The 17,656-nt window shown below is 49.2% G+C and overlaps 5 protein-coding genes across 5 annotated transcripts; 3 read left to right on the top strand and 2 right to left on the bottom strand.

The window, feature by feature from the left end:
* Positions 1 to 10: 10 nt before the first annotated feature.
* On the bottom strand, positions 11 to 3,267 carry ubaA (E1 ubiquitin-activating protein ubaA; the record flags this gene model as incomplete). The annotated part of the gene is made up of 4 exons (XM_040789375.1): positions 11 to 146; positions 206 to 2,987; positions 3,049 to 3,134; positions 3,188 to 3,267. The coding sequence occupies 4 exons, from the start codon at positions 3,265 to 3,267 to the stop codon at positions 11 to 13; spliced, it is 3,084 nt and encodes a 1,027-aa protein (XP_040646328.1).
* An 861-nt stretch (positions 3,268 to 4,128) lies between these two features.
* Positions 4,129 to 6,456, top strand: PGRI_016610 (uncharacterized protein; the record flags this gene model as incomplete). The annotated part of the gene is made up of 1 exon (XM_040789374.1): positions 4,129 to 6,456. The coding sequence occupies one exon, from the start codon at positions 4,129 to 4,131 to the stop codon at positions 6,454 to 6,456; it is 2,328 nt and encodes a 775-aa protein (XP_040646327.1).
* A 1,831-nt stretch (positions 6,457 to 8,287) lies between these two features.
* PGRI_016600 (putative short chain dehydrogenase/oxidoreductase) lies at positions 8,288 to 9,175 on the top strand (the record flags this gene model as incomplete). Its single annotated transcript, XM_040789373.1, has 2 exons — positions 8,288 to 8,426; positions 8,496 to 9,175. The coding sequence occupies 2 exons, from the start codon at positions 8,288 to 8,290 to the stop codon at positions 9,173 to 9,175; spliced, it is 819 nt and encodes a 272-aa protein (XP_040646326.1).
* A 272-nt stretch (positions 9,176 to 9,447) lies between these two features.
* PGRI_016590 (uncharacterized protein) lies at positions 9,448 to 10,485 on the bottom strand (the record flags this gene model as incomplete). Its single annotated transcript, XM_040789372.1, has 1 exon — positions 9,448 to 10,485. The coding sequence occupies one exon, from the start codon at positions 10,483 to 10,485 to the stop codon at positions 9,448 to 9,450; it is 1,038 nt and encodes a 345-aa protein (XP_040646325.1).
* A 1,477-nt stretch (positions 10,486 to 11,962) lies between these two features.
* Positions 11,963 to 17,656, top strand: PGRI_016580 (putative DEAD/DEAH box helicase; the record flags this gene model as incomplete). Its single annotated transcript, XM_040789371.1, has 4 exons — positions 11,963 to 11,988; positions 12,045 to 12,687; positions 12,741 to 14,503; positions 14,551 to 17,656. The coding sequence occupies 4 exons, from the start codon at positions 11,963 to 11,965 to the stop codon at positions 17,654 to 17,656; spliced, it is 5,538 nt and encodes a 1,845-aa protein (XP_040646324.1).

Genomic DNA, 17,656 nt, shown 5'->3' with positions numbered 1-17,656 from the left:
TCTGATCCCCCTACGTGAGCTTCACCATCACATAAGGAACCTCAACATCCTCTTCTGTCTGGTCCTCTGCGGTCACCTCGAAAATGATGTTCTTCTGGTGCTCGGGGACCGGCTTCTTGCTGACGTGCTCCACAAGCTTGCTCATACTGTATGGTACAATGTTAGTGCTTTGGCTCACGCATGGGGTTATATAAGGGATACTCACGGCAGAGGAAGGCGATCCTTGACCTTCGATGGGGGATAGAAGCTTGCATACAACAAGCTGACTCCAGAGCTGACCATGGTGATGTCCAAGCCCTTCTCGGCGAAGAAGTCGAGGAACTCCTGGAGGGGAATATCTCCCACCTCGAATCGGTCCCAGAGCTTGTCGATTGTGACCTCGCCTTGCTTGCCTTGGTACTTCCCCTTTTCACTAGCGATCGGCTCGCTGAAGCTAAATAGAGGAAGGGCCAAATTAACGAAGCCGTTTTTGTATTGCTCGATGTCGTCCTTGCCGTCAACAACCTTGTATAGTTCGAGAGCAACAAGACCGGTGGCCAGGGCGGTAGTGGTGGCAATGGCTGGGATGATCTTTCCGGCGATGAATTTGGTCTTGTGTCGGTCGGCCTGAGGGATCTCGTAGTTGTCTGCACGGAGGTTGCTAGCCGCAGTGATGAAGTCAATGTGGTGGTTGGTGTCATCATCCTTCTCAAACTCAACTGGCTGCAAGCGGAAACCAGCAAGAGACTTGGGAGAGGGAAGAGATGCGACAAGTTTCTGGATTTCCTGCTCATCACTAGACGAACTAGATGGCTGGGCATTCGGATCAGGGTCGTTTTCATTGGCCTGAATCTTCACATTTGAGCTCGGGGTGAACTCGGGGACGATCATGTCATCGACTACCTTGCGGTAATAGCCCTTGTCCGCACCGGGGTTCTTGATACCATAGTTGAATGCATGGAGATTAGCGCCAGCAATGACAAATCCGAGATGAGTGGGATTAAGGCTGTCGAACTTCAAGGGTGTAGGGGCGCGCTTGGGTCCAGACCAGAATGGTTGGCCGGATGATGTCTTGGAGTCTCGGGGGAAGTTGTAGAGAAGCTGCTGGATTGCGTTGTTGTACTGTGCTTCGAATTGTTGTCGGGCCCACACAATACAATCATCGAAAGTCAGAGGTTTTTCAGTGACCAAGAAGTCACGCAGGTGCTCCAAAGTCTGCTTCTCATTACCTGCCTGCTTTAGGGTCTGCTGAATGTAGTCAGGTTGCGAGAGGTACATGTTGACTGATTCAGGTGGACCGACAAAGTAGGTCTGGAAGACATCCCTTGCCCATGCAATAGTGTGCTCAATGCGGTTCGGGAAACTCTTCAGGGTACACATAGGGAACGACTTCTCCGGGGGATCCTGAGAGCTGGAATATGACTCTGTGATGAAAGGAAGGACGACCTGAGTGTTACACTTGGTGCCCAGGGTACCACTCTCCAGCAACGGCTTGCGGAAGAAGACACAGCGGCGATCGACATATGTCCGTGCATCGACATTATCCAAAGCGTTTGTCACACCATCAAGGCCGTTCCAGAAATCCTCATTGAAGACGTGTTCAGTGTCGGCACCGACACGATCACGAAGAGTGACGATCTTACCCTCCAAATCTGAGTTCATTGCTTGAGCTGCCGCAGACGCGCACTCACTCTTGAGTCTACCAACATCCTTGGGACGGAAGAGGAATTGGCGGTTAAGATTGCTCTTCTCAATCTGGTCCATATCGGTAACGTAAATCTTTCCTTTGGGGCCCGTACCTAGACCCATCATGGCCCAGTTCTTCAGCGTCTCGCAGCCAATAGCACCGGAACCGACCAAGAATTGGGTGACGTTGGCAAGCTTGTCTTGGTATTCTTTGCCAAATACCGCGATTTGACCATCGTAACGGGTACCAAGAGGCTTGCAGCTCTCTTCGGATCGAGTAACCGATGAAGGCAAAGATTCCAAAGAGTCGAAGTACAACCACTGATGCACAGGACTGAACTTGCCAGACACAGCCTTCAGAACTTCCTGGGCGGCGATGCCACCGAAGAAAGCTGCCAACGGATTCAGATCACCACGGGCCTGGTAGCTCAACTCCTTGATTATCTTCTCATCCAATTCAACTTTTTCCTCACCAGCAGCAGCAAGGTCCTTAGCAATCTTTAGAACCTCCTGGGCATCGCTATCATTGTGAGGACGAGGCAATTCGCGATCATGAGTCTCCGCAAACTTATGAAGAGCCTGGATACCGATGTGCAATTGCTGTGGCCGGTCAAACTTAGCAAAGTCGGACATGAGAATGTCGGGCTTCTTAAGTTGATCCTCTAGTGGCTGGAAATCTATGAAGTTGGGCATCTTGACCTGACTGAATAGACCTCCACCCTGGTAGGATCCAAGACCGGAGACATCGCCAATAGAGAAAGTATAGGGACCCTTCACAGTGACTTTGCGAGGATCACTGTTGTTTAGGCCATCCATACCCTTAACTTCAGTGAAAGTGACGAAGTCGCCATCCTCGAGTCCATGTCTAGTCTCATCGAGCGCTGAAACCAAACCTTCCTCATCGATATCCGCCACGATTCCAGCAGCAGGATCTTCGCCATTCGGATCGCCCACGGTGAAGTTCTTTCCAAAGTCATTGAAGATATAACCAAAGAGACCAAAGGTATCCGTAATTGTGAGGTAGATTTTGTTCTTGTGGCAGAAGTCGGCAATAACCAGTTGCTCCTTCAAAGGCGTCTGCGTGAGCACCACTGCCTGGTAGCGCTTTAGTTGTTCGAGATCGCCCACGAGACTCTCGCCCTCATGGACAGTAACAGGAACGTAGGAGTTCAACTCGGCAACTCTTGGGGCGGTAACTTCAGCACGGGGCTTGCCGACGTCCTCTGGCTGGAGGAAAAACTGCGAAGAAAGATCCGAGATAGCGGCTGGGGCGGGGTCGTATAGGGTGAGGGATTTGACACCAGCAAGGGCGATGTTCTTGGCTGTGGATATAATCAGTTGTTGGGAAGAAAACAAGGGTTGATTAATGTTCGAATCACATACCGATTTCCACACCCAAGCCCTTGAGGCCTACGACGAGAACATTGGAAGAGCCCATGCGCTTCATGGCCTCGTGGCCAAGAACGTATCTCCAAGGCGTCAGTACATACCGGACTGTTACAGAGGGATACAGCGCGCTTACAGCTGTCGACTATACAATGATTCGTCGATTTCCCCATGCTTGATCGCTTCGATGGTCTCCTGGGGGTTATCGACCTGCATCTTGGTGTCCTTTGGTGAAATATTTTAGTGGCCATCTTATCTCTAAGATCAAATTACCATACCGTCATGGTTCTTTTATCTGGCCGAGCTCCGACGTCGTCTTCAGAGGCTCTGCGCTTTCCGGGCTTAGCCGCGTCTCGAACAGGAATATTTGAAGGAATGATGAAAGTCAGGAGGTGAAAGCCTTGCAATGGAGCAAGTCTTTCAATAGTGATGATAAATCAAGTTGCAACGCCCAGCGTACCAGGTACCTAGCTCAACGAGCACGGATAAGAGTAGCAATCCGAACGCAATCGACGGATAAGAGAGGATAATGGAAGATAAGAAAAAATGGAACGCTGTGGGAGGTAGGAGGTGCGAATAAGTAAGGGACAAGTCAGTACAAAAGTAGAAGAGAGATCAAGAGAGGAGGGACACCGACGTAAGAGGGGTGGCCCGACAGCTAAGAGATGACTAATGGGCGGTGAGAGGCCGATTGGCCTTTAGCCCCGCGATACAATAAACCGCTGGGAGCTATTGTTCTCAAGCTACAGAGTGTCTTGTTGAGAATTGGAAGCTGTGGTACATCTAGATAAGATTGGGATTGACTCTGGAGAATGACCACCATCCCTATCTTGTCTGATTGGTTCTGAAGCCTGCCTTTCTACACGCCACGTTTGACGCGCTGCGGCATCAACGCGAAGCTTACCGCCATCAAACGCTTGACTTCATATGTGTCGCTTTGAATTTGTGGGGCGCGGTCTATTATACTGGCAGCGAAAAACCTGCCCAGTGAAGAGAAGGCATTTCTCTAGGTGAGTTTTCCACATCTACACCTGTGATCAGCTCGTGATTGACAGTCGATAGGGAACTCTCGTCAGAATGCTCCATGAGATCCTACTCTCCCTCTCCGGCCAGCCATCCCCCCTCTTCAATACCCAGAAAGGGGAAAGCTCTTTCACTCAAAATGGGTTTCCCCTTCTTTCACCTCCGGAGAAAGCCCTCCTCGCCTCCGTTGCCCACCTGAGCCAGCTCCACACACAGCTCCGGAAACATGCCTCCGATATATCTTCCGCGAACCCATCTGTGATATGTCGCTCAGTATCTACAGCTATTGTTGGAACACATCTAGGTGAATTCCAGAAGAAGATCCTAGAGGTTGAGAAGGCAATCCTTGCCGAGGACAGTGGATATGTCGGAGGGTATGGTATTGTCCCATTGTCGACTATCGTGGGAGAATTTGCACCATGGACGCGGCGCATGGAGTGGCTGTGGGCTGTTATTCGGTTCATTCAACCCGACAGTATAAGTGCTGAACCTCTGCGTGGTTCTACAGGGGCAGCACTCATGGATCATCTGCGGACCGAAGCCCAAACAGGATATCTCGACATTAAGGAGATGGCCCTGCAATTGGCGACATCGGCTGAGAGAGCATGGATGAAGCAGCTTTCAATGTGGTTACTTTATGGCAAACTTCCTATCTACGGGAAGGAAGATTTCTTCATCCAGGAGGATACCGAAACGGAGCATGATGAAGCACAATTCGGCATCAACGCTCGATTGCTCCCAAATTTTGTCACTGCACAAACGGCTGGCTCAATACTATTCATTGGTAAATCCCTCAATCATATTCGGGCGGAAAGGAAAACTTCAATAACAGGGAACTCTACTACGCCGGTGACGTTATATCGGGAGCACATCGAGCAACTTGAGGGCCTGAAACCACCAATCTCGCCTTCAAAACTGACTACCGCCGTTGACTGCATTCGCCTTTCCCTTTCTCAATCAACCTTATCGAAATTGTTGCCCCTCCCGAAAATCCTCGAAATCCTTACGTTGCTTCAAAATTTCCTTTTACTAGGACGAGGGGAGTTTGCGGTGGCTCTTGTAGCACATGCAGATTCCCGAATTGAGGAAAGTCGGCGCCGAGGCCCATCGGCGACCCGTCAATTAGGAAAACTTGACGTTCTTACCATCAAAGAAGGTGAAGTCACGGCTGCTTTAGCTGAAGCATGGGCAGAGCTGTTCTCGCTACAAAAAGAGGAGGACCCAGCCGACGAAGAGCTTGAACTTGCCCGGGAGCTTCTTTGTCTGTCTGTCAGCGGCCGCAAAAATGGCCGGCCGATGACCCCTGCTCAAACTCCCAACTTGATATCCAAAATCTCAAAGGTCTCATTTGAGGATCTCCTCTTCCCCATGGCCACAAATCTCATCGCACATATCCGAGCCCCTCTAGACCTATTCATCTCGAGCTCTGATATTGTGATATATTCTAAAATTCATTCGTATCTCCTGGGAATACGGCGGGCTCAAATCCGGCTTGGAGATCTCTGGAAACGAACTCCGTTACGGCGAAACTATCCTACACCATGGGGACCACCCAGAAGCAGCAGCATGTTTGGCCAAGCTAAGTTAAAGGAGAGAAGAGATAGAGATAATGCACGTGTTCACCAAATGCGCCATATATGGGCCACAGCCAGTGCATGTCTGTTTATGCTTTCCGAGATCGGTGGCTTTTTTCAAGGAGATGTCGTCAATGAGTCGTGGCAGCACCTTCGCCAATGGATTGAAGGATGCTCTTCGTCCACAACATCAGCCCCTGGATCCCGCCCTGGAACCGCTTCCTCCTCTAAATCGCATCAAAGTTCCAAGATAGTGTCTTCCGAGTCTGGCCAGCAGACCATGGGACGACACGACCCTGAAGCTCTCACGGTTGCCCACCGTCGGCACTTGTCGTCTCTAGTACAATCCCTCTTTTTGACCGACCTACCCTTCACAAACACACTGAGGGGACTTCTCACTAATATCGACCGCTTCGTCGCTCTTGTGATCCGTTTGGAAACCATCCAACGCAACATGGACCTGGAAACAGACGAAGGCGTGGAAGACGCCTTGGTAGATTATGCCCATGAAGAACGTGAAGTATGGGAAGAGCTACGCGCCACTCGAACCGATGTCGAGGCAGGCATCAAGAATCTTATTGGGAGCCTGCGGAATATTGACGATAGTCGCTCGGGAGAAGGGCTAACGACAAACCTCGGTCCGATGTGGCCTGGTTCCCGCCAAGATGACAGCACGAGCCCTGGATTCAGCCATTACGTGCCTCACAAAGCAGCGGGGGTGGACCGTTTGCTCATGAAACTAGATTTCGGCAGTCTTCGCAGCGGCTTCGGACCCGAGAAGACTGCGGCTTCCGCGGGTATGCCATAATGACTGGAGCGGGCCATGGACACCAACCGGTCCTTGTTTTTGCTGTGCTTTGTTTACGAAAATCTCCCCAGCGAGAAATTGGCGTTCCATCTCAAGGGTATCGGGTGATTGGGACGGTTAACAGGAGTCTGGATATTGCATTGATCGGGGGTTTTGCTTTAATTTTCTGGTACTATTTGCTTGTGGCGGCCTTCGCAAAACCTATTTATTTCCCATGAAATCGAAGTTGTGCTCACGAAATCGCTACCTTCATTAATTTACTGAGGACAGGTGACCTGGATTTAGTACGCAGGCCATCGCGCAGTGCATTTGCAGATCACCTTCCATCCTTTGATAGGTGCTGCCTCCTGCGCAGTGGGAACGGGAATTCAAGCACGTGTACAATATAGGGATTGCGAAATGGGTCCATAACGCGGTTTCGATAACAAGTTCGGGTTTATTAAGCCACAAAAAAGCATATGGAATAAACTAGGCATGCATATGTGTGTGCATACATTTTACTCCGTAGTAGCCTGTAGTTCCTGGAAATAGAGAAAGCTTGATAGAAAGAAGCGTTAAAGTTCACTGCTAATTATTACGGCAAATGCAAAAGAAAGACGGGAAGACCTCACAGAGTGAATCACGGAGTATTCCAGCTGTTGTGCAACTGTCCCTTGAGCGAGTCGGTGTGAGGTGTAAAGAAGGGTTACCGAATTAGGAAATGCCGGGCTTGAAGGTATGAGATTTCAGTAAGCTCATGTGGTCCATTCCTCCCTAAAAATAAAATGAAATTCGGGGCTCAGTGGATTTAAGGTGGAACACGGTCTGGGGCAAGGGGGCCCTCGGGACGCCGAGAAAGGAGAAGACGAGTTATCGCACTTGTCACCCACAATTTCTTCAGCGGACATCTAGAATTAAGAGCCTTCAGAAGTCTCGAAATATTCACATACAGAGGATTGCCAAAGAAATTAGGAAATGCACCACGTTTCCAAGGCGTTAATGCCGAGTTTTGTCTCATTGGGGGAGGCCGGCATTCCGCATCTGCACGGGGAGCTTCAGCTTCACGGGATCTTCTGATCTTCTAACTATTCAGCCCCTCGACTCGGAACAAGATCAGGGATCGGCATGGAAAAAAGAAACAGATTCTAAGCCAATCACGCTCACAGACGATCAATTGTGATGGACAACCGTGCATAACTCCCGCCAGGTGGGCCATTCCATCGAAGCTCCTATCGAAGTCTTACCGTCTTCGGCCCAAAGGTCACGATATTCCTTCTGGATGGCAGTGGGGCCCCCTTTCCCCGATGTCCCATCTCCATGGCTAATCAGAGCTTCGATGACAAGTGCAGGCCTTACCGTGGATGTTCTCGGTCAACCAAAGTACCTGGGTCTATCAAAGTAATGGTGAAAGCAGTTATCCACTCGGTCACGCGCAACTTGAATTGATTTTTTCCCTGTTAATCTTTATGCAGGTTCTTATTGTTCTCGGTAGGCTCTCTAAGGAAGTGCCGTTCTAGCTCTCTGGACATATAAATTTATCACACTGATGCCATGAATGGGATATCGTGAATTCTTCGGTTGTACTGGGACTTCTTGTTGTTTCTCGTTTTACGGCTATCGATATTAATACTATCCCCTCTTCCTCCCACTCTATATACCCCAAGTCACTCCCTTGGCTATGTCTTTCATTCCTCGAGTATTGGCGCCCGCTCGTACACGGCTAGCTGGGGTTGCCGTCACTACGTCCCATTCTCTCTTTTTATCATCAGCTCGCTTGTACTCGATCAAGAACTCGTTCAGTCCCCAAGATGTCCACAATGTAACTCACAGCCCGGACCACATCCAATCAAAAATGCCAGCGAAAGAGCTTTTGCGCAACCAGCACCGTTTTAGCGAGTTTGATCTCGAGGGCCGAGTATATGCCATCACCGGCGGTGGGCGAGGATTGGGGCTGTCAATGGCGGAAGCATTGATCGAGGCCGGGGCAAAAGGTATTTATACCCTCATTTCCCCCTCCGATGTTAAAATGAACGAATGCTAACGCAATGTCAAATGACTAGTGTATTGTCTGGACCGCCTCGAATCTCCACATCCAGACTTCCTAGTTGCTCAGAAAAGGGCCCATGACGACTACGGCGGCAGTTTGGAGTACATCCGCATCGACGTACGCAACAACACCGAAGTCAACGAGGCATTTGCAGCCATTGCAGCGCAGGGAGAGAGATTGGACGGTTTAATCGCCGCAGCGGGAATCAACCACCTCCAAAGTGCACTGGAGCACTCCGAGCAGGCCTTGGACGACGTGATGTCGATAAATTATAATGGAGTTTTCAACTCGGCCACCGCTGCAGCCCGCCAGATGTTCAAATACCAACAGAAGGGCTCGATCCTACTAGTAGCCAGCATGAGCGGCCTCATTGCCAACAAGGGCATGACCTCACCCGTGTACAACTCTTCCAAGGCGGCTGTTATCCAGCTAAGTCGTTCGCTCGCTATGGAATGGGGTCGTCACGGCATTCGTGTAAACAGTCTGTGCCCCGGCCATATCATAACTCCGATGGTGGACGAGGTATTCAAGCAGAATCCCGCTGCTAGGGCTGTTTGGGAAGCAGAGAACATGCTTGGTCGCCTGGCGATGCCCGAGGAGTTTCGCGGCACGGCACTTTTTTGTCTTTCTGATGCGAGCAGCTTCATGACAGGAAGCACTTTGGTTATTGATGGAGGACACACTGCTTGGTAAGCAGCATTCTCACCTAGCACAATATGTGCACAAAAGATATGAATATAGCTGGCGAAAAAAATCGAAGGAGGGTTCTGGCGTTGGTGATATTTGTACAATAAGACTAACCACCTTCGTGTGAACCGTGTGCCTCGGAACTTAGGTACCCTAAGAGGAAGGAGGCTGTTTAGGCAAGCACTTATAGGTACCTAGGTACGTACCTACAACATAGGTTGCTATACGTACCATTTTTCTTCTGTAGATAGCAATAGCCATATACGATGCAATAGTCATCATCGATGCTGACTACGACTGTGAATGTACTGCTGTAGCTCTGATCCCCACTTTGGCAACACTATCGACAATGGTGCGGGCTGCTTTTCTCCTCGTTGCCAAACGTCTGGATCAAGAGTGCGAATTTTAGTGCAATGTGGCAGTCGGAGTCTGTTGTCCTCTGGAATCCCTTCCTCTTCTAGTCTCTCAATAGCGCGGAACTGCTCAGGATTCGCTGCTTGACGAAGTAGAGCCCAAAATTCTGCGTCGGACACTTGCCACAACACGCTATCATCTATAGACCCTGCCTTCACTAGTTCGCCTATCACCCGGCCCGTCCGTTGATATATGTCGATGTGGGCCGGACTTGACCAGACATCTTTGTCGGCAGTGATGTATGCGCGAGAAAGAACCAGCGCTATACGGGGATCGTCCAGAACCAGCAGACGGCGGCTCGCTGTAGCACTGGGAAACGCCTTCAGTGAGCCGACAACCCTTCTGGCGTCTTCCATGGCAAGCTTGCCGAAGCTGACGGTGTCGCGTAAAGCATAGTCTAGGCGATCAGCACACAGTTGAGGTGTTGGCATCTCTACTAAAGGGAACAGTTCTTCTTCGAAAACCTTCTGGTTAATCTCATGTCTGGCGAGGATGTCCGGCAGTCGTGTCGTCTCAAGGTACCGTGTCTTGTGTACCTCGTGATAGCTTCCTTCCCCAGGCTTGGAGAGGGCGTGATCAATGACGTGACTGAGGTTGGTATGAGAGATGTCATGGAGAAGAGCAGCGATTTGTTCTTCAATCGTGGCACCAACTCTTCGCACAAGTATAAACGCACCGACCGAATGTTCGAGCCGTGTGACTCGCGGTGTCAGGCCCAAGAATCCAGTGACTCCATGCTGGCAGATGCCTTGCAGTCGCTGCAGCTCTGGGCTTTGAAGAAGCTCTACGAGAACTGGCTCATGGACCAGTTCCTCTCCGTATATTTCATCTCGGATCAAGATGCTATGATTCTCGATGAGTTGGTGTGTCTGGAGGACACCAGCGCTGGTAGGAGATGACATCTCTGTTGGACCAATATATATTCCAAAATTGATAGAAGCAACCGAAACAGGATGATTAGAAAGTATGTGCGTGGTCGAGGAAGGAGCGTGCGATAGGTTGAGGAATCGCAAGCACTATTCAGTAATACAGCAAACGGGGGCAGCCATTGAAACGGCCCGATACGGGCTTGGCGTTCGAGGCTTCTTACATGTGCATGCGTTGCTTATGGCTTACTGTGCTCAGATCTCGGTCCCCGCCCTCGCCCCTAGCGGCGAGTTGAATAGTGGCATAGCCGCAGAATAATAAAACTAATAATAAATGTGGGCCAACTATCAATTTGCCTCTCAGCTAGAGGCGAAATAACTAGGATCGACCGCCATATTGATGACACCAGCCTTTCGTTGAGGGGACAACGGTCAAAAGTTCTCGCGAACAACTGCATTTGGATGTAACGTGGTGCATTTTATTCAGTTGAGCTGCTGCTCTCGCGCTTTGCTTTAGTGAGCAACCTTCTAAGGTTGGAAGTCCTTGAGCTTATGCAATAATCAAGTCGTCCACCCGCAGACTCCCCAGGGCCAGACTGTGAGCGCCCGGCCCCCGGGGAATCCAGCTCATATAACAATCAAGTGATGGCCGGGGATGCTCAGTGAGCCCGGGGCGAGCCTGTTGATTATATAATACTCAGTGAGTAACTAACTAACTAACTACCTAAGGTAGTTAACTAGGTAAAAAGCGGCAAAGCCTGAGCACTAAAATGGAAAGATAAGGCTAATAAGTGGCAGAGGAAATCAAGTATGTACCTAGGTAGGTAGGTATCCTCGTAGTAGTATTTCTTTTCTCTTTCTTCTTCTCTCGTATAGCAGGGCTTTGCTCCTATTGGCTCCTATAGAGCGAAAAAAAAAAAAAAAAACCCATCTATTCAACTGCTAAGATCTATAGCCAACTTCTATATAAAAGTGTCAAAGGCGGAAATAAGATATTAAAGTCAATATAGTGTGGGGGCGAAAAACCACAGCAAGAGGCAAAGCTTACATATTTGTTCTTGGCATATCAAGTTATCTCCCGGATGTCTGCTCCGTTTAAAAAGAATTGCCCGTATATCGTATACTGCAGAAGGCGGTCATCGACTTTTTCTGCCCGAAATCCTTTCAAGTTTTAATCCTAGGATTATGATTTGAACTGTTACAAAAGAATTAAGGAAATGAGTCAAAGTTCTATCAACTGAATATCCTAGGTAAGCTGTTTGTTGTATTGAATGACTATCAATCCGAACATATCTTGTTTGATGCCCCTCCTTTTGGCCGTTTGCCACGATATTTTCCCTATCATCCCAAATTTCTATTTCGCCCTATTTCTTCCCTGTGTGGTCTTACATTGGCTCTCCTAGCTTAGCTTGAACGGCTATGCTCGTGCCTCAAATATCAATTCTTCAATACTAATAGTTTATATCCAGCCATCTAGGCGAAATCTCGAATTATCGAAAATATTGAGAACATAATGGATCGCCATGTTGTGCTAGACTGGTGAGTACTGGCTTTATAGCTGGGGTAATCTCGTTTTTACTGAGTATCAAATAAAGGTACAATAACCTGGACTCTCGAGTCGTGGACCTCGTCGGTGATTTTGTCGGCGACGAGCTTTTCATAATCGAGGGAGATTCGCTTCTACTCCAATGTTTTTCCAACGAGAAACTTGATTTCAATCCGGGCTTCCAGGTTTTGCATGCGACTTACCTCGCCGAGAAGTTGTTACAAAAGCTTCAGCAGCGCAGGTGTTTCTTTGAGGTTGTCTTTTTCGCAGAGAATGCCCCATTATGTATTCCGAAAGGAGTCCACAAAGACCTCCACGCAAGGTACCTCCTTGCCCGAGAGGCAATCATACAGCATCTCGTCTCTGTCCGCGTCCGACCGTCACAGTTCTTCCAAGCTTTGAGGTTTGATAGCTATCAGTCCGATGAGTTCAAAGCTCATCTGATAAGTTCGGGGGCATATTTGTTTATGTGTCATGATGGCGCTTTTTCAGATAATACTGCTAGTGATATTGACAGTAACGATTCTGAAAGTGATTCTGATAGCGACTTCGAAGATGGCGAGAACAAGGGTTCTATTATTGATAAGCGAGGCGAGATATCAAGATTTAAGCTCCGCACGATGATCTACTGGTTTGTTGTCCACGGATACAACCTTGCCCTTATCAATACTGTCGAGTTCAGTGATACAAAGGTAGGTCCTTTCAACCCCCGGGAGACTGGGCTTGATACTCATAATATGCGCAGGTCATGGCAATGGTGCTTGAGAGTTCCATTAAAACCAACCCCTTGCCGACTAGCCCTGAAACAGACGACCCTAAAAAACTCAGTCAAGACAAGACTGATCCCAATTATTTGTGGAATTCCCTCTCCCAATTAAAGATTGAAGACACCCAAGAGGATGGGCAGGAATACGACTCCGTCAACGACCAACCGTCAAACCAGGCTCAGGCAGACAATTTTCTTCAACAGGCACTTCTAGAGAACCCCGGACTGTCGCAACGCCAATGTCTTGTGGTTCTTACTCTCAGCTCCATGCTTTATGGAGTGGCGGACAACCTTGAGAACAAGATTGGTGCACAGTCTATGCTTCTACATATTGTACTTTTGCAAAACACCCAACTCTCTGATCGATCAATCCAAACCACCGCACCTAAGAACTTAAAATTTTTCAACGAATTTGTGAAAACGGCGAAAGGCTTGCTCAGCTCAAAGCTCTGGGAGAAAGCAATGAGCGACCATAACCTATCTTGCGATCTTTCTGACCTGGTGGACGGAAAATTGTTTTTCGAAGTCCACCGGATGGTCGAGAAAATGGACATCCAAACATTAATCTCATCTGTCACACAATCCCAATTCAACACCCTTGCGTCTCTACTAGACAGCATTTGCGGCACAGCACTGCAATGCCCAACGGCTAGGGGGGCGGGAGCTAGCTCTGAAGATGCGACCCATGGAAGTATCTCCAAGCCCCATGGCTTGGAAAAGGTGCTTCCATTTAGCAATGCAGTCTTCGATAATATTCTAAAGCCTGTTCATCTCGCAGTCGATGAATCGAGTGATAGCCGAGTTTCCAAGGAGAACGAAGACACCCACTGGCATAGCTCCAAGCCCCTTGATCAAAAGAAAGTCATCCTAACACCCCAAGAGGTTGAGCGAAGCCACAAGCGGAACCAGCGTTTTATGGCCGAAATGAGAGATTATGCTGCAAGTCTCTCAGGATCGCAGCCGGAGCCGATCGTTGTTGAAACTGGCAGTAGCTCACGCCAGAAGTCTCACCAACCCCCCTCGGCAAGCAGAGATATCCCTTCTAAACCGGACAAGAAATCTCACGCCAAGTCTGGTAAACTATCCACCAAAGAGAGGGCTGCAGCATTCGTTCACCAAAAAGCAATGGAAGTAACCCAAAAGCAGAGACAGAAGTGGAAGAACGTGTATAATGACGAGTTCGCCCTCATCGATGATCTTGTGACTCGTTTTACAAAGCTCAACGGATACTTGACCAGTCTGCCCAGAGACAGTCGACAGGTTCTGGAACCTGAAGTTTTGACTTGCATGATCGATACATTACTGCGGCTTCTTTTTGTCGAACGCACAAATGTGCAGAGTAAAAAGCACATGTTGATCGTGACACGCATTTGGGAGCTTGTCACTTGTCTTTCGAAAATCAAGCAAGGCATCTCATCCGTTATTGTCGCATATGTCTCGACAGTCTGTCAAATACTCGGTTTGCCAGCTGCTCAGCTTCATGCCGATAGTGAACAGAAACTATCTTTCGTACCGTTCAAGATCCCCAAAGCAGCACCCAGCATGAGTATCGAGATGAGCCCAGTTCAGTTCCAGCTTCAACACGGTGGGCCTTTCATGGAGCGCAGCATAGACTCAATGCCCGACTCCCGGACGCCTGATTTTGCGCCCGATCGTTGGCAGCGTGATGTGTTGGACCAGATCGATGCAAAGAAGAGCGCATTCATCGTGGCCCCAACGAGTGCTGGAAAAACATTCATCTCGTAAGTCACAATATGTTCCGATTCGGAACCATGCTAACATTCCTCAGTTTCTATGCGATGAGACAAATCCTGAAAGAAGATAACGATGGAATTCTTGTTTATGTTGCCCCCACAAAGGCTCTTGTCAACCAGATCGCAGCCGAGGTACAAGCCCGGTTTTCCAAATCATTCCCAGCCAAAACCAGTGGAAAGTCCGTTTGGGCCATTCATACAAGAGACTATCGCATCAATAATCCCCAGGGATGCCAGATTCTCATCACGGTTCCCCAGATTCTTCAGACCATGCTACTTAATCCCTCGAATGCCAATGCATGGACTCCCCGCTTAAGGCGTATTATCTTCGATGAGATCCACTGCATCGGCCAGGCTGAGGATGGTGTTGTTTGGGAACAACTGCTCCTGATGTCCCCATGTCCGATTATCGCCCTCTCAGCGACCGTCGGAAACCCCCAGGAATTCTACAACTGGCTAGATCTTGCTCAGAAAACCAATGGGTTCGACCTCAAGATGATCCAGCATCAGCACCGTTATTCGGACTTGCGGAAGTACGTGTACGAGCCTTCTGGTGACTTCTCCTTCAAAGGGTTTTCCAATACTCCAAGCTTGGCCCGTCTGGGCCTAGAAGGAGCAGATGATATGACGTTCGTGCATCCTGTCACTAGTCTGCTGGACCGCTCCAGGTCGATACCAGATGATCTTGACTTTGAGCCACGTGACTGCTTCACTTTGTGGAAAGCAATGAATGATCTTCAAACAAAGCAGTTCCCCGTTGATCCATCTCTGGATCCATCCATCTTTTTCTCGAATATTGTCATTCAAAAGGTGCACATCATAGAATGGCAGGGACAACTCAAAAAGGTGTTAGGAGAGTGGATGAAAGACCGAGAATCGCCATTTGAGAAACTTTTGCTCAAGCTTGACCACCCGGCAGGGTTCACAGTTGACAAAGAAGAGGACTTGTCGAAGCAGGTATCTCAGATGAATGGTCTGTCTGGCACTCAAAACGATAACTTGCTTGACACGACCCTCCCTTTGATCAACTCGCTACACGCTCAAAATGCTCTACCCGCCTTGTTCTTCAATTACGACCGTGGTAAGTGTGAAGATATTTGCCAAGAACTGTTGGCACAGCTTCAGAAGGCCGAGACAAAATGGAAAGAAGAGAGTCCGGTATGGAAATCCAAGATTGCCAAATGGGAAGCATGGAAGACATCCAAGAACTCGGCAAAGAAGAAGCTTGAAAGGGCCACCAAGAAGAAGCCTAGTGGAAACGCTGACGAGGAGCCAACTTCCAAGGCAGAGCAAGCCAAAGAATCAGCATCTGCTGATTTCGGCTGGCTTGATCTCTTTGACCCTAAGAGGCCTGTGGATGGATTCCATTTGGCTGACTTCAAGAAAGTCACTGCTTCCGAGTTTTACGTCTACTCCAAGCAGCTGCAGTGGCGCTCGGTGCCTCAATGGTTGATTGATGGTCTGGAGCGAGGAATCGGTGTCCATCATGCTGGTATGAATCGCAAGTACCGTCAAGTTTGTGAGATTCTCTTTAGGAAAGGCTTTTTGCGTGTTGTGATTGCTACTGGCACCCTGGCCTTGGGTATCAACATGCCTTGTAAGACGGTCGTTTTCTCGGGTGATTCCATTTTCTTGACAGCCCTGAATTTCCGACAAGCCGCCGGAAGAGCAGGACGTCGTGGATTCGACGTGCTCGGAAATGTTGTTTTCCAGCATGTTCCACCATCTAAGGTGCAACGACTGATGAGCTCAAGACTCCCCAGTCTCAATGGACATTTCCCCATAACAACAAGTCTGGTTCTACGGTTGTTCATCTTGCTACAGGGCTCAAAGCAAGCTCCGTCTGCCGTGAAATCGATCAACTCGATCCTCTCAAGTCCTCGAATCCATCTTGGTGGCCCTGAGATGAAGCAAACAGTGCTCCACCATCTCCGATTCTCTATCGAATACCTCAGACGGAACAATCTCCTTAGCGGTACAGGTATGGCTACGAATTTTGCGGGCTGTATCTCTCATCTGTACTACACAGAGAATTCCAGTTTCGCTTTCCATGCCCTCCTGAATTCGGGATACCTCCAAGATCTCTGTCAAGACATCGAGACGAAGCCGAAAAAGACTGTTCATTCTCTGATGCTGGTCATGGCCCACCTTTTCGGGCGTATTCCCCTGCGAGCTTCCACATTGGAACGGTTCCAGAGCGCAGAGAAGAAGCCCTCCTCGACCATGGTGGCTCTTCCACCTTTGCCAAGAAAAGCAGCTTCCGCCCTACGTGCTCACAACGCACAGGTCCGGGACATCTACACTGGCTATGTCTCCACTTTTGTTAAGCAGCACATCAACGAGCCAGATCGTTCGCTACCATTCAGTGGGATCAAGTGCGGCGGAGAAAGTACCTCCGAGAAACTCGGTTTCTCCGAGTTTGAGCACGTCTCCCCTTCAATCGTATCCCCATTCTTCGCCCTTTCAGGAAATGGAGACGAATGCAGTACTGTATTCGAACTTAGCCAGATGGTTCGCAGCGGCGTTTGGATTGAGGATTCCGTCATCCCGTATGTGCCTGTTGACACCGACGAGCACGCGGCTCCTCTCAATGCATACCTGTATGACTTCTTCAAGCACGGAAGTGTTTCTCAGCTGGAGACTGCAAACCGCATCCGCCGCGGTGACATCTGGTTTGTGTTGAACGACTTCTCGTTGACTTTGGCGACAATCAAGGCTAGCATCGAAGGATTCCTCAAGCCTGGAGGCAACATCGGTGCAGATATGCTCGATGTTGCTGGTGGCGGTGATGATTACGAGAATCTCGTGGATGACAAGGCCGTTGATCAGATCGAGGCTGAAAATGCTGGAAAGTTGGCTGTGAAGCAAGAAAATATGCAGGCGGTGGCTGCTGCGCCTGTACCCGCCGCTCGGCCCCGAGCGAAGAAGGTTGTGATGGATAGCTGGGAGGATGAGATGGATGACGATGATCTGGATGAAATCGAGGATGAAGCCGATGCTCCCAAAGATACAACCAACGGCCTCAAAGCTACGCAAGAAAAGCCAGTGGACAAGTCTCACAGATCTATGTTCTTGGTTGCCAAGGCCTTCAAAGAACTGCACACCGAGTTTGACAGCAAGTTCAAGGCTATGTGGGCTTAA

This window comes from Penicillium griseofulvum (genome assembly GCF_001561935.1).
Source record: "Penicillium griseofulvum strain PG3 chromosome Unknown contig_80, whole genome shotgun sequence".
Lineage (NCBI taxonomy): Eukaryota > Fungi > Ascomycota > Eurotiomycetes > Eurotiales > Aspergillaceae > Penicillium > Penicillium griseofulvum.
The sequence above is the reverse complement of the archived record's forward strand: the minus strand, read 5'-3'. Positions and strand labels throughout refer to the sequence as shown.